The 15,834-nt window shown below is 42.2% G+C and overlaps 1 protein-coding gene across 3 annotated transcripts in view; it reads left to right on the top strand.

The window, feature by feature from the left end:
* btbd11b (BTB (POZ) domain containing 11b) overlaps positions 1-15,834 on the top strand; it is a 72,130-nt gene that overhangs the window by 54,778 nt on the left and 1,518 nt on the right. For 2 of the 3 annotated variants that reach the window (XM_056387602.1, XM_056387600.1), the window contains 14 exons: positions 1,978-2,182; positions 5,724-5,876; positions 6,146-6,311; positions 7,042-7,131; positions 8,749-8,850; positions 10,549-10,642; positions 10,977-11,112; positions 12,315-12,535; positions 12,651-12,829; positions 14,280-14,385; positions 14,656-14,758; positions 15,260-15,341; positions 15,470-15,538; positions 15,697-15,810. In XM_056387602.1, coding sequence (XP_056243577.1) covers positions 1,998-2,182; positions 5,724-5,876; positions 6,146-6,311; positions 7,042-7,131; positions 8,749-8,850; positions 10,549-10,642; positions 10,977-11,112; positions 12,315-12,535; positions 12,651-12,829; positions 14,280-14,385; positions 14,656-14,758; positions 15,260-15,341; positions 15,470-15,538; positions 15,697-15,810 — 1,800 coding nt within the window. In that variant the 5' untranslated portion in view covers positions 1,978-1,997. The remainder of the gene's footprint in view (positions 1-1,977; positions 2,183-5,723; positions 5,877-6,145; positions 6,312-7,041; positions 7,132-8,748; positions 8,851-10,548; positions 10,643-10,976; positions 11,113-12,314; positions 12,536-12,650; positions 12,830-14,279; positions 14,386-14,655; positions 14,759-15,259; positions 15,342-15,469; positions 15,539-15,696; positions 15,811-15,834) is intronic. The other variant, XM_056387601.1, reaches the window with a different exon arrangement.

A 15,834-nucleotide genomic window follows, 5' to 3' on the forward strand; every position in this document is an offset into this window, starting at 1 on the left:
TGACCCTAAAGGTGCCAGCTCTCATAAAATCTCTCCTAAATCAAAGCAGAGCATTGTGCTCTGGAAACTGACGTATTTGTGTGATTTTGTTTTTCTAAGGGGATTTTAAAGCTTTGAAAACAAAGAGCGCAGGGCCCCTCTGCGAAGAGGTAATCACTGAGATACCTGCGGATCAGGATCCGCTGTGTGTGTCCTCCACATCTCCTCCTCTTGTTAGCATAAAGAATTAATTACCCAGGATGAGGTATTGATTAAAGGCTTGAATCTTATAATGAAACGGCTATTGACGTTTTAGCTTATTAAACTGCTGTACTTCTGTCCGTCCTTCCTCTATTTTGGCCAAAACAAATCCTCACAGCTGAAAACGAGTTAAATCCTTCTTCAGCAGTTATTTCTGCGTGCACCTGCTGAAGGAGCGGCGGTAATCTCACTTTATGTGTTAAGACGCTGCCTCTACTGTTGCACTCTTTCAGTGTGGGAAATAATCTTCTTCCTCAGCCCCGCCAGCCTCCTCTCTGCCAGCACTGGAAATGTCACAGGCCAGCATAAATAAGACATGAGAACTGGCTCTTGCTGACCACCTCAGCTCCCCTTACCAAGCTTAAGAAGGCACTGTTACAAGCTCATCTGTTTTCCCCCCTTGGTACAATTAAGAGAAAGATGCGTGAGGAGTAACAGATAGCGACAGAGAGAAACTGCAAGAGCTCTCGTTTAAAGTTTGCACAGGAGGTGGTCGTTCCTGTCATAATCCTCCCTGCGCATTGCATCGGTAGGTGATGTCCAGCACATGTCTCTCAGCGCAGCTTGCTGCTTGACTGTTTTATTGCATGAATGCTCTTCCCTCATTCTGCCGTCCTTTTCACACTCGCCTCCCTCATTGTCGAGGCTAAATGGAATCTTGGCACGCGCCAAATAGCCCAATTTTGATGCTAAACAAACCCTTTTGTCCGTGGGAATAACTGTTTGTTCCCGCTCTTCATTGTACCAGCAGACATACTGTACAGTATAGTTCATTCAGACAGGGGAGCCAAGTGCCACCAGCTCTATTACTTTTTTTTTTTTTTTTGCCTTGAATCGTATCAAATTGAGCAGAACCATATGACACAGAGTGGATTTTTTTGTTTGTTTGTTTAAGATTGACCCCTGCTTCAGAACTTTATTACATTTTCTCATAGTGCAGTGGGTCTAGACAGGAAGGAGAAGCGACAGAAATCTGACAGCATCCAGTGAAATGGGATTTGAGTCCGTGCTATAATAATACAGGGTTGTTTTTCCAGTAAGCATACACTGCCACTCAATAACTAAGGTGCCACAGTCATAATGTTTCCAATGAAGTGGTTGGGTGTCCGGACCGTCAGGCTCGGTGTGAAAGAAACTTCCAAGTCATCTCTCTGTTTTTGATGTACTGAATTTGTTGCATTAAAAGTCTCGTCCCTCAAGTCTTAAAAAAAGGGGGGGGGGGGGGGGCTGAACATGCTTTTCCAAGAACTGTTTACTTTAAACCCGCCCAGAAAAATATTCAAATTTTCATTAGCAGAGTCCTCTCAAGCTTTGATTTTTCAAGCCCAACTGGATGACCTTAAAGTACTGACAAATTATGCAGAGGAAATAGCTTGGAGTAGCTAATGTTTATCCATAAATATTCATTCATTCTCACAGTGTAGTCCTGAGCATGCTTATTCTCCTGCTCTCCCCCCTGCTCCCCCTGTGAGGTGCACCGAAAGGACTGGGATGAACCCTGTCTTTTTCCTGACTGTGGTGCAGGGAAACTCTCGATTTCCCCTGACAGGATGAGCTCTGAGGGGCCGGGAGGAATGAGGACGATTCCCCGACGTCTTTTTGTTAAAGGCCGCGCGCTCAAAATATTCCTGTCTTTTCTCCCTCGTATTTGAGAGAGCCTGCGCACGAACTCCTCTCTCACTGCTCACGTGGTCCCATTTTGTGATTCCTGATATGTTTATGTGTGTTTACGTGTAGGTGACCTGGTGTCCCGAGCCATGCACCACCTACAGCCATTGTATATGAAGAATCACAACAACGGGACGCCGATCCACCAGAAGAGCAGTGTGATTCACTGGGCGCCCGAAGCGATCTACACTCTGTGTTATTTCATGCACTGCCCTCAGATGGAGTGGGAGAACCCCAATGTGGAGCCCTCCAAGGTTACCTTACAGACAGAGAGGTGAGACACAAACATATTGATAACATTTTTCTTATCATCAACAAATAAAACAAAACTAACAATGAACTGATCCCACTAGCAGGTGTTGTCTGTGTATCCAAAGCCTGATATAGCTTATATGCCATAGAACTCAATTCTTGTCTGAAAACTATCAAAAAAAAATACAGCAAAGGAGCCACACTTTTACAATGGGTGACATGTTGTTTCATTACAATGAACCTGGGCACTGTCATTTATTTCGAGTCAGTCCTACAACACCATCCTGCTGCTGTAAATACTCACTAATGTGTCAAATGTGTATTAATCCACAGCTGAAAATAGTCCCAGACAAATGCTCAGACATTTGCTCATAATTGAATAACTTGTACTAAAAACTACAGTGCCCAGCTGTTTTAGGAAATGACTAAACCTTTTTAAAAAAAAACAAAATTAGGTATTTGTGACTGTTTTTAAAGATTAACATCTTCATCAGGAATGGGCTTCCTGGGGCAGTATCTAGACGTGTACTTGTTACTCCCATCATTATTCAACTGTGACGAATGTTTTGTGTTTTTAAACAGCACGCTGTGGGTCTTTTTAAAACCAGCATTATTATAGAATTATCTAAAGTAATGGAAGTGTCTGGTATTGATTAATCCCCCAGACCTCCACACCTCACTTTGTGGTTTGGGACAGTAAAAATATTGCACCTTTAAAGTTCACCAGGACAACAATAAAAGAACACCATGAGACCACAATAAGAAAAATTGGAAATTCCCTTCAGTTAGCCGCGATTTACACTCACTCATGCATCTGTCCGGCTTTTCACCTCAGCATATAACTTTATAGACACGGTCCAGTGGTAATGTTCCTTCTGTAGAGATCATTCTGCTGTAACTGTACACCTCTGCAGACTGTTCTTTTATTATATTTCTGGCTCTCCGTGCTCACCCCTGAAATGGCACACCAGATGTTTTCCTCTGGAGGGAAAAGTACAGTTTTATATAAGTGAATTGTCAACTTATTGGCTACTTGAGCGAGCCCTCTGGGTGACCTGAGGAGCGGCAGGAAGGAGCTGTTGGAGCGGGCGTGTACAGACATGTGCCCAGTCAGTATTGATAATTACCGCCACTGACGTAGTGGGACATTATCAGGCGGCAGCTGTAGGACTGTGTTGGTGACTTATGCGCAAATGACATAAGGATTAGGCAATGTTTCCATGGTGTTAATTCCCCTGATCCTTCATACTGTAGTTTTTGGACTCTTCATACGTTTCCCACAACTTAGGAAAGCACAGAGCAGTCCACACAACCTTTACAGTCTCTACTCATGAAATGCTATTTCTGCTGAGTTTATGAGCTATTTATTTCTTATTTTTTTCTCTCATTATATTCCACTGTAGTAGTTATACCTCGAGCTGTTCAGTATTTCCTACAGTTTTGGTGGAAACCCCTGTCAGCTTGCGGCAGAGGTGGGAAACAGTGCTGACAGTTGAGCCTGAGCAGTCTTCCTCTGGGGCTCCAGACTTTATCTGAAGCCTGCAGTGGACCAAGCTATCAACTAATGTGTGTCTTACTCACGTCTGCTTAAGCTCTAATCACCAGTTGTAAAGAAAATCACATTAATGCATGTTTGTTTTAGTCATATTTAAGCACATTACCAGAGCCAAAATTAGGGAAAGCCCTGAGATTGCAACAGCCTCCTCAGGAATGTCTTCTTGAAAGAAGCAAGACCTTGAACTGCTCGTGAACCAGTGTTTCCATTGGGCTTGTGAGGGAATGTATTGCGCACTATACGTTCCCTGCCTCTTGATTAGGTGTTGTGCGCTGCTTTAATGAAATCTGTGGAGCCAATAACGTCATGTGGCTGCAGGTCAGGCTCCTTTTGAAGTGACTAAAATAAAAGGGGCTTCACATTTCTTAGCAGATCAAACTATTATTAAAAGATCCTCCTGTCAACTCAGAGTAGCATTGATGAGTGACTAATTAACAGTGAGTGACAGATGTGGGCCGAGCATGTGTCAAAGACAGTCCGGGCATTAACACACCCTCTGCAAACTGATGAATTGAACAGTAAATCCTGGAGGAACAGACCAAGTTTCATCAAGAACACACAGCATAGATATGTGACAGCTCTTAGAAAACACATGACCAGCACAATTCTGATTTCTTTCAGTATCAAAGATTTTTTTCCCCAAACATATTAATGCCATGATCTGAATACAGTTTCATTATGATTAAAGCACACATACTATGAAAAATAATAAAATTTTCAGATTTTAACACACAATAGTCAGTTTGTGTAGTCTAAAAATAGATGCTGTATTACTTTATATAAAGCTCGATTAGTAATTTATTTTTTATATCTCCAAGCATATACAGTATATACATGATATCTTTCATAATTATTAATATGTGTTATGCCTTATGTCATAAGACATTACACGTCCTGTCATGGTATTAACAATGTAAAGTATCACCATTACTTAATAATGCTATTCTTTTTGCATGAAAGTCTTATGAATATCATGGTTCTTTTTGTATCCATAAGGGATGGAGAGTGTCAGTATCTCTTACATAATGTAGTTATGACAGCTCATTGTTTTGTTTAAGTGAAAGAAGCGTGTATTTATAGCCATAACCTGCTGTCAGAACGGTAACGAAGGTCAAAATGTAACATCATGCATATGTATCTTCATGCATATGGATTCCACGTGGTTGCAGCAAACACTCACGCAAGATCAGTGGAGGTAGACAGGAAGAGAAGTTCTGTAAGTCAGTCACACATGGCTTTGTATTTTATGCATTTATCCATCAGCTGTGAGCTGCGACGTCAGGTTGGCCATTTCCTGCCTCTGCCGTACAGTACAGAACGATTGCAAAAATAACAATACACTTACTTTAATCTTGGCAGACAGTGAGCTGCCATAAATGCTATATGTTTGCTGGTATAACCGCACTGTCCATCCATTGTGTTTACAGAGGGCACCCTGATGTTCATAAGACCTTATGATAGAAAATAGATTAAAAGCAGAGCAATTGCGATGCTTGTCCATGTAAAGTAATATAATGGGATATTACCACTGATATATCATCACAGTGCATTTTTACAGCATATTGAAACTCTTACTCTCACTGTACATTATGTTGCAATGCAGTATGTGAGTTTATGTAGCATGTTATAGCATCATGTTATCAGCTCAATATTATAATATTACTCTCTAGGTAGGCTTTAAGTCTCTAAAATAGATTTTAGATGACAAAGACTACATGATTTTTTTTATTAACTTGATCTATGGTCTATAATCTATGCTGTGTTTAGATTTCCTCACATCAAAGTGTCTCCCTGTGACATACTAGCTTTGGATCTTCATCCTCTAGATGGAGTTCATCCTGTTCTCAAACATCTGCTGCACTGGGCAAGATCTCTAAAATAACATGCAAATTCTGTATTAAGTGGATTTTCCGTGCAAGTGCCTGAGCACACTAAGTACTGAGTGTGACTTTTTTTTTTTTTGTGAATCTTCGGTGGTGAGAACATGTACCTCTATCTCCCCCTTCAGGCCGTTTATGGTGCTGCCGCCTCTGATGGAGTGGGTGCGCGTGGCTGTGGTTCACACGGAACACAGGCGCAGCTTCTCTGTGGACAGCGATGATGTTCGGCAGGCTGCCAGACTGCTGCTGCCCGGAGTGGACTGTGAGCCCCGCCAGCTCCGGTATGCCTGCAAGCGGTGTGTTCGCCTTGAAGCTGCAGAGCGTGTGCTCACCCAGCCGCTTCATCCGCACATACAAAAAAACACCCGCAGGCACACGTGTACATAATACACATAATCAAGGAAAGATAATGCATATTTCTCATATACACTCTTCCTCCTCATGGTTAGAAAATAAAGCTTGTCGGGTGTTTAGGGAAAATGTGTTGCATTGCAAACAGTCAAAACAGTCAGCTTGCACCGTGAACCACTTTGTGTGCTTTGCCCTTCAGAACGGATGACTGCTTCTGTGCCTCGAGGAAACTGGATGCTGCCTCCACTGAGGCAAAGTTCCTGCAGGACCTGGGCTTCCGTATGCTCAGCTGCGGACGCACAGACCTGGTGAAGCAGGCTGTCAACCTGCTAGGGCCGGATGGTATCAACAGCATGAGTGAGCAGGTTAGAGACACAGTCAACATATTAAATAATGCATATGCAGGCACATTTACACTCATATGCACATCGATATGGAGACACGCACATGCACAGCCTGTGGAGAAAATATTGCTTGCTTGCTAAACCGTGGCTCCTTCACCTTTGAGCACCGTGCAGACTTGTAAGCTGAAAGGCAGTCATACATATTAAGCTTATTCTGACGTGTTTCTCCTGCAGCTTGCCTGCCAAGGAGTGCTGTATTATATCATGACTGCTACCTCCTGTACAACAAATCGTCAGGGAAATACTGCAAGGGTAACTGAGATGATTTTCCATGGGAAAATCAACATTTAGTTTTGGGCTGATCCAAGCAGAAACTTTCAAACACCACGTCTCGTACAGTATGTTTGTGTCACACAGGCTCTGCAGACGGCCCTGATGGCACAGAGGAAGTATTGATTCATGTGGTATCCTTTAAAACTTTGATCAATAGCAGAATATTACTATCACACTTGCAGTGCCAGGAGAGGAAAGTTTATAGCTGTCTAAAAATTCAGCCTTGCCTTGTCCAACTTTATTTTAGATGAAACTTATCCTCAAATGACTGTGGCAGAATGTCAAACGTGCCACATGGGAAACCGTTGTCACATGGTGCGTTAATGAAATGAGGGAGTGTGTCTTTTAACTTCTGCAGTGATCCCATTATTAATTCCCATTATTCCCATTGTTTTCTTCATCTGCACATTTTGTATAGGGGATGACCCCGCTGATGTACGCTTGTGTCCGTGGAGACGAGGCCATGGTACAGATGCTGCTGGATGCAGGAGCTGATATTAACAGCGAGGTCGGTGATGATGAAGTTACTACTGCTATTCTGGTGCAGACGCTGGGGAGATCAAAGTCAGATAAAGGAAGGATAATTGTTACATAAAATGGACTCAACATTGCCTTTATCAGAAAAAAATATGTATATATCTTTTAGAAATCTTTTTTTTTTTTTACATCATGACAATGATCTACTCAGTGTTTGTCACCAGCCTTGTATATATCAAGGAGGAGAAGGGGAGGGGGGTTATGACAGATGAGAGGTATTGACAGGATCTTTCAACATTCAGTATGTAAAGTGTTATATATGAAGGGTCTCATGTGGATAGTCTTAAAAATGATTTATTAGTGTGTGTGTAAGTATTTATGAAACTATTTGTGGTATTGAATCGGAGAAAACGAAACATGTTGTCCCTCATCTCCCCCTTTCTGTTCTCTCCCATGTGTCATTCTGCTAAATGTTCAAGACGGATCATGAGCCGCTGACTGCCCTGCCACTTTAGACGATATGTATTACTGTATAAACACATTAAGATTATATGTGCAATGAAACTTATTTGCATTTGAATATTTTGAGCATAAAAAATGACCAAGAGGTTTGTTGCTGAGTCATTTTTTTCTCTGTCAGGGAAAGAAAACGTGCTCTAGATGACCTGACTTAAAGCAAACTGAATTCCTCACAGAGTCCGCAGAGGATCGAGCTGGCGTGCTTTAACTCTGCGCGGACGTCAGAGAGGTGGTTCAGTTAAAGCCTCATGATCCCGGTCTTTGTTAAGTCACCTCAGCAACAACATGTCCCATCAACCATTATATATGCATTATGTATACATGACCTTCTGGGCAAAGCACAAAGCGCTGTCGACTAACTAATATAGAGTCCCGCTTTTAGATTCACTTAATGCATCTGGCTTTGAATCTGGTTTTAAATTTGAACAGTTTAAGATAAATGTTTGCCTCAAAATGACTTGTGTTCTATAAATAAAGTTGTAACCATTGGGAACAACTCAGTTATTACTCTGTTGTTCCCCATAGTCTTCTAGTTTTCTTCCACTGTAGCTATCGTACATGTAAGTACCAGTACAGTAGGAGCCGGTAAGTATTTCATTAAATGAAACTATTAATTGCGGCCTGAATTATAAAGTGTTACCAGGTCATCTAATCTACATGTGTCTCTTCTGCCTCCCAGCCTCCCTTTTTTTCCCAGAGCAGCCTTTGTGTTTTGTTCAAGTGACTGTGTCTCATGTATGTCATGCTTTCATTTGGCTCATAATTATTTATTTCAGCCAGGCCAGAGAGATGAGCCATAGAGAGGTCGAGGTAGAGGCCTGTCAGAGAAGCAGTGGGGCGGGTGAAGAGATCAGAGTCAAACCATTAGGATGAGGGCTAACTAGACAGATCAATCCATTGTGTTCATTAGAAGGCGAACACAGTGACAGGATGTCCTCTGCAGCCCCAGGGTTCCTAGTTAATTACTCTAGTTTCTCCTGTAGAGCTTCCTGTCCTCCCTCTCTCCTCCCTGCAGCTGCTTGTCTTGTGCTCCGTGGGCCATGTAGTAGTTTTAATGGCTTCATATCTCTCTCCCCTCACCTTTCTCCCTCCTACCAACCCGACCCACCTACCTGTGTCCCTTCCCCAGGTGCCAAACTCAGTGCACAAGCACCCCTCAGTCTTTCCCGAAACGCGGCAGGCGACGCCCCTCACTTTCGCTGTGTTACACGGACATGTCCCTGTGGTGCAGGTAGTGACGTCCTCTCTCACCTGTGATTCTCTCATCATGACCTCTTGTTGTGCTTCAGCTCATGGTTGGTCATCATTGTCATTTTTTGTCATCAGAGCTTCTTGGTGGTGATGATGATAATGGTTCTCCACTACGAGTTTATCCCTGTTTTTATTCTCATTTTTAAGAATTGTTGAGATGCTGTTTGCGTGATGTGCCATTTTAACCTTTTTGTCTTCAAAGAGGGCATGTGCCCAGTCAATCTTTATGTCTGAACATTTGCGTCGAATGTAGCCTCCTCCTGTCACTTTGCATTTTTGGGCAAATGAATCAGACTGCATTTAGCAAGTGGAAAATGGAAACACAGCGGTCTAATTGTTATCGAACTCATTTAACTAATTCAGTTGGCCCTCTGAATGATCTGTCCATTGGATTTTGAATCATTAAAATCTAATGGAAAAATGTTTAAGCCGTGTGACACTGCCATTTGATCTCTGAGCACATCAGATAAAAGAAAGAACGAAGTTAAATAGATTCAACTCAGAGTCCTAAATCCTAAAAGGTTTTGTTATTAAATTTGTAATAATTTCACACTCAATTTCCCAAGATATCAATTTTAAATACCAGTAATATTTCATCTTATTAGACGACATGAAGTCAGGAGCTTATTGAGATCATTCTCTCATTTACAAAAATATTGTTTCCTAGATAGATCAACAGCATCATTTATCAGAGAGAGATGTCTTTCACCCAGAGTATGAGCAGTGTTAGATGTACTTAAAAGCATAGTTGTTCTAATACCGATACTAGTATCGGAAATGCCTGTGATATTGGTGAAAATACAGTATTGGATATAGTTTAACACTTGGATAAAATGGCAGTTTTGCTTGAAATCAATTATTCTTCCCTGCTCTAGTAGCCTACACAGGAAGTTGTGCTTAGCAGCCACTGGTAACTACTGTTTTAGAGCAGCGAAGAAGAATTTCCATTAAGTAGTGTAACGTTAGCCATTAGCAAAACGTCAGCAACTTAGCAATACTTCACTCTGGAAAGTCCCACCAGTAAAAAGGCCATTTGTACAGTATGCAGCTAGTGTAGGCGTGTGCAGTGTAGTTATTTCTTCCCACGTTCATTTATTGATATCAAAGTTAAATGAGATAATAAAAGAAAGACTTTGTGGCATTCATGTACTTGTTCATGTTTTACCAAGACTCTAACGTGAGCCATGCCATACGACAACGACAGCAATTATATCACATCCATACAGGGTTAGTATCCGCCAATACACAAAAATATCAGCAAACATTAAAAGAACAGTTTGGGAAATACACTTTCATACACTGACTATTTCTTGCTCAGCTAACTTGCTGATAGCTGTGGCTTCATATTTAAAGGGCAGATGTGAGAGTGCATCTAATTATCAGCAAGAAAGAAAATAAGTGTATTTCCCAAAATGTTGAACTATTCCTTTAAATAGTGGAAACATAAATTAGCATCGGAACAACAGTTGTGTTGTGTTGTAAACTACTGGGATAACAGTCAGATATTCACTGTTCCCTCTACGGATTTGTTCATTTGCACATGAACCAGTCATTAGGCAAGAGAAGCTCAAATTTACCAAACCTGACTTCAAAGCTGACTCATTAGCCAACTGACTCTTCCTCCTCTCTCTCTCTCTCTCCCATCATGCCCCTCCGTGTCCCCAACCGACCTCCGCAGCTGCTGCTGGATGCCAAAGCTAACGTGGAGGGTTCCCTTCAGGACGGGATGGAGAACTACACAGAGACCCCACTGCAGCTCGCTGCTGCCGCAGGTACAGAGACAACAGCGTGACTCCTCCATCCTCTACCTCCTGTCCAACTGTACCGCTCCACGCTGACAACACCAGCTGGCCATCAATAACCAGCTGATAACAACACCTGACTGTCAGTGTGAACATTGGCTGAGTTACGACTTTAGAGTCATATTTATCCTGGGCGCTGTAACAATAAAAACAAATGGAGGCATGCATGCAGAACAAATGATCCAACTTTTGCCTCACTCTCATCTTTCTCTCTTGTCTCATTCTGGTTTAATCCAATTGTGTGTGTGTGTGTGTGTGTATGTGTGTGTGTCAATAAGTTTTGCCAATCGTTTGTCATGCACAGGCAACTTTGAGCTGGTGAGTTTGCTGCTGGAGCGGGGGGCAGACCCCATGGTGGGAACCATGTACCGTAATGGCATCTCCACTGCGCCGCAGGGAGACATGAACTCCTACAGCCTGGCAGCAGCCCACGGACACAGGTAGGTAACACACACAGAAATCATGGACACACACTCACAGGTCAATGAACAGAAGATACACAAACACTCTCCATTCATTCTGCATATTTAGCAAATAATCTTGTTTGTGCACAAACAAAACTCACCAGAGCAGGTCCATGAAATTGACACCCCGGCTGTTGAATTGTTGAATTTGGTTGTGTCAATAGACAAAAACCAATTGCTACACATTCATCTGAAATGTATGGAACTAAAGCCTCAGTTAAGTACAGCGTGGCCTCAGCAGAGTCTCACCTTTGTGTTGTTAAAAGCATCAGCAGCAGTTGGTACATGTTTAATCTTAATAATCCATAACCCTGCACTGTATGCAAAGAGTTTTTACATGAGAGTTTTTGTTTGTTTTGCCATCTTCACCAAAGCTGGTGCAAAGCACTAAGGTCTGTCTACATTCAGCTTTTTTGGCAAATGGTGTGAGATGTAAGCCAAATGAATTACAGACTGGGCATTGCCTATCACATAACTGGCTATAACGTTCATCCAGTTTTCACCAAATGCCCCGGATATTAGTGACAGGAACAGCAGGCGTGCCGACAAGGGGCACATAACAAAAATGCACCATTAGATTAAAAACATGGTTTTTATACACGTGATTCAGGCTCTAACTGTTTATTTATGGGTGGGTTTAAGTTGAAGTTTTGAAGTCGTAGCAGATGCAGGACATGACTGTAGACTATTATATGATATCCGATGTTCTCTGGTCATTCATTTTTAATTAACAGCAAATATTTTAGATTGTCCATTCTACAGAGCTACAGTTTGTAAGCATTTCACGATACAGGAGTGCCAATTTGCATATAATGAGCTTCTTTTTTTTTTACCTCAGGATCTTCTGCTTTATTGATATGCATATGACATATTTGTTTATCTAACCACACTGGTTAATTAAAACACAGTTTTATGCAGGAATAAATATCAAAGCTGTGAGACAGTTAATTACAGATTGCCCATGGCCTATGACAGTAACTATAACTCAGTGATGTGTCGTTTCTCTAAATACTCATATGTTACTCATACAAACGCGTCTGTTTACTGCAACATCGCCACTTGTGGTGATATTGGATTGACGACAAACAACAAACTCACATGAAATAAAATACAATTAACGAGACTCTTGCACTCTGTGATCAAAGCGATCAAATGAAATTTCTTTTCTTTTCTTCTAGAAATGTTTTTCGTAAGCTGTTGTCCCATACGGAGACAGGCAAAGGGGATGTGTTGTCCCTGGAGGAGATTCTGGCAGAAGGTTCGGAGCTGGAAGGTAGAAGTCCGTCTCAGATTGACCTGATCCGAACGGGGAAGGCCAAACTTAAAGCCCTGAAAGAAGCCATGTACCACAGCGCAGAGCATGGGCATGTAGACATCACCATAGATATACGTAGCCTTGGTTAGTTGATCTAAACGCTCTCCAAAACATGTGTATGTGTTTTCTACTGTATCACATTCTGTATGCAGCGTTTACACCTTCTCCATGCGTCTTTACCTCTGTGACCATTTCCCAGGGGTCCCATGGACTTTGCACACTTGGCTGGAGTCTCTGCGGACGTGTTTCCATCAGCATCGCCGACCTCTGATCCAGGGTCTTCTAAAAGAGTTCAGCTGCATCGAGGAAGAGGAGTACACTGAGGAGCTCATCACACATGGCCTGCCTCTCATGTTCCAGATCCTCAGAGCCAGCAAGGTACTGCACTGGAGTTTTTTTTTGTTTGTTTTCAGGTGTTACTGGGATCGTTGTTGTGAAAAGAAGAGAACATCCTCCAAAGCTCTGTCTTAAAAATATTTCCATCAGTCTTTAATATCTTGCTATCGTATACTTTCAAATGTGTCTCTTCTCTTCCCCGAGCCATGGCGTCGTCCTCCTCTCTTCTTGTATGAATGTCATCAGGTAGTCAGCTTCACAGAGACTGACAGAGCCCCAGAGGCCCTATTCAATATCAATTACCTAAAATGATAATGATTTATAATATCTCCCCGCTCCTCTCCGCTGCTGCTCATTAGATCAGGGGCTTGTCTCATTACTTAAACTCACGACCCCCTTGGTGGGCTATTTTGGATCTTAGACACAGCACATCATTGTCCTGTCTAGCACCTCTGTTTGTTTTGTCTTCTCTAGCCTGGCGTAGCGCTGCCCTGCTGGCGTGATGGGTTTCACTGTCATTGCTGATATGAGAAAAAACAAAAAGCACTGCAGTGCTTACACAAACATACACACATTCGCATTAATTAAACGCTCACGCAGACCTGCACATGCATGTGCATCCCATACTGACTCTCTCTCTCTCTGACACACACACACACATACGCTCATACACTCAGGCCATGATAGCCTTCAGTGGACAGCTACAGTGTCAGTCCTTGTCTGTGTCTCGGATGATGTATGGTGGGGCCAGTGACCCTCGTCTCTATGAAGGCCTCAGGGACCCCTGGCACTGCATACCCCACCACAGACATCAAGGTACAGGCTGTTCATCTTTCCTCTGCCAAGTAGCGCCCCGCCTCAGCCCACCGAAAAACCCCGGTTCAGTTTAATTCAACCCTGTTCAGTTCAGTTAACTTAAATTCAAATCATGTTAGTACAGTTGGATACCAAACTGTTTAATTAAGATGCTTCTATCTAGAGAATTGTGGGGAAAGAAACGCACATTTGTTTCCGGTTTAACAGGCGCCCGTTAATAGCTGTTTGTTGCATGCTTCAGTAAGAGCAAGCAGCCTGACTGCACACGTGGGGCTTGTAGTGTTGCGCCCCGCTGCAGCAGCTGAATGGCAATGCACCACAGGCACACATAATCTCACTCTCTTCTCTTTCTCACAGTCTTACAGTAACTCAGCCTGTCATAGGGTTCCCCTGTGACAGTAATCTCCCAACTGGTATTCATCTGACCCCCTTTCAAAGCTGTGAAATATCCATGAATATGATTTATTGCGACACCTGCTTAAATAAAGTCAGTGCTCAGCTTGAAGTTGAACGTCTGTCACTTTGCTGTCAACTGTGTCAGGGGATGTTTGTGTAGAGAGAGGACATAACGTGGACTCCTGAATTTAAGGCGCGCAACCAGACCTGCGGAGCTGAGCGCCGGCCGCCTCAGCCGCTCTCGTCATCCTCTGATGTTTTGCTTACTGTGTTTTGTCAGAATGAGGTAATCAGCCAGCAGCTGTCTGCAATCTTCACCCAGTGTTACGGCCCTTACCCCATCCCCAAACTGGCAGAGATCAAGAAGAAGCAGTCGTCACGCCTGGGTGAGACCCTGTCTTTATCATTTCATTTTCTTCACTATAAAATCTATACTATTAACAGTGCAAAATAAATACAATGTTAAGGCAGTATAAAAGCTGTATACTCTCAATGGAGAGTGCACATAATGCCATCTAGTGTTCAGAGAGTGGAAACAATTTGTAGAATTGGTAGTACGGCTGTACAAGTTGTACACTCCATACATTTTTTTGTTTTTTGTTTATTTTTATGATTATCAGAAAAACATCAAGTTTTTCTTGCCGTTTGTCTTTCAGATCCTCACTTCCTGAACAATAAAGACATGTCAGATGTGACCTTTTTGGTGGAGGGGAAGCCTTTTTATGCACACAAAGTCCTGCTCTTTACAGCTTCCAACAGGTACTTGAACACATCAGCTTTCAAAACACTCGAGCACAGGAAATTTGCACATGCAGTAAATTGGATTCAGCTGCACATGGCGAATTGTGTAACTGTGTAAATTTGAATATGAAAAGATAAATAAATTCATACAGCAATGACCAAACGCATAACTGTGTTGATATGTTACTGAGATGTGATGTCAGGGCTGTACATTTCTTCCCGCTGATCCATAAAGTCATTTTTCACTGCCCCTGCACGGCGGACACGGCGTCCATTTCATCCTCGTGCCATGTTACGTTGACAGTAACCAATCAGTCTTGTCAGAAAGTAACTGAAGAGAAATGACACGTCACTCAAATGTGTTGCTGACATTGTGTCCTGAGAGAAAACACTCCATCTCCATGCTATCAGCATGCTAAGATTTTATTTCCGTTACCTAACCTAATAGACAGGAAAGCTTATCTTTCCTAGCAAATGCTATAACTTCTCTCTCTTGTGTCTCTTTTTCTTCCTCCCAAGGTTCAAATCTCTCCTAGCAAACAGACCTTGTGGTGAGAACACATGCATTGAAATCAGCAACGTCAAATATCACATCTTTCAGGTAATATAATTACTTTAAACAAGACTTTTAAATCATACTCGAGCCACATGCTCATGCTACGCCCTTTATGAATTTGAACTGTATTTATCTTTGTGCAGGAGCTGTGTAATGTGTGTTTTTCCTTTCAGATGGTGATGCAATATCTCTACTATGGAGGAACAGATGCTCTGCATATCAGGAATACTGATATTATGGAGGTTGTATTATATAGTGTAAAAATATTACACTGAAATCAAACCCTTATACATGAAACATAATTTCAAGGTTTTATGGATATTGAACCAGTTAAATTTAATGACTATTATCAAGTATGAATGATGCATAGTAATATTAATTACTTGTGGTTTGGTTGCAGCTTCTGTCCGCAGCCAAGTTCTTCCAGCTGGAGGCGCTACAGAGGCACTGTGAAATTATCTGCTCCAAGAACATCAACACTGAAACTTGTGTGGAGATCTACAACCACACTAAGGTGCAAACAGAATTTAAAATTCTC

Source organism: Seriola aureovittata, chromosome 10 (assembly GCF_021018895.1).
Source record: "Seriola aureovittata isolate HTS-2021-v1 ecotype China chromosome 10, ASM2101889v1, whole genome shotgun sequence".
Lineage (NCBI taxonomy): Eukaryota > Metazoa > Chordata > Actinopteri > Carangiformes > Carangidae > Seriola > Seriola aureovittata.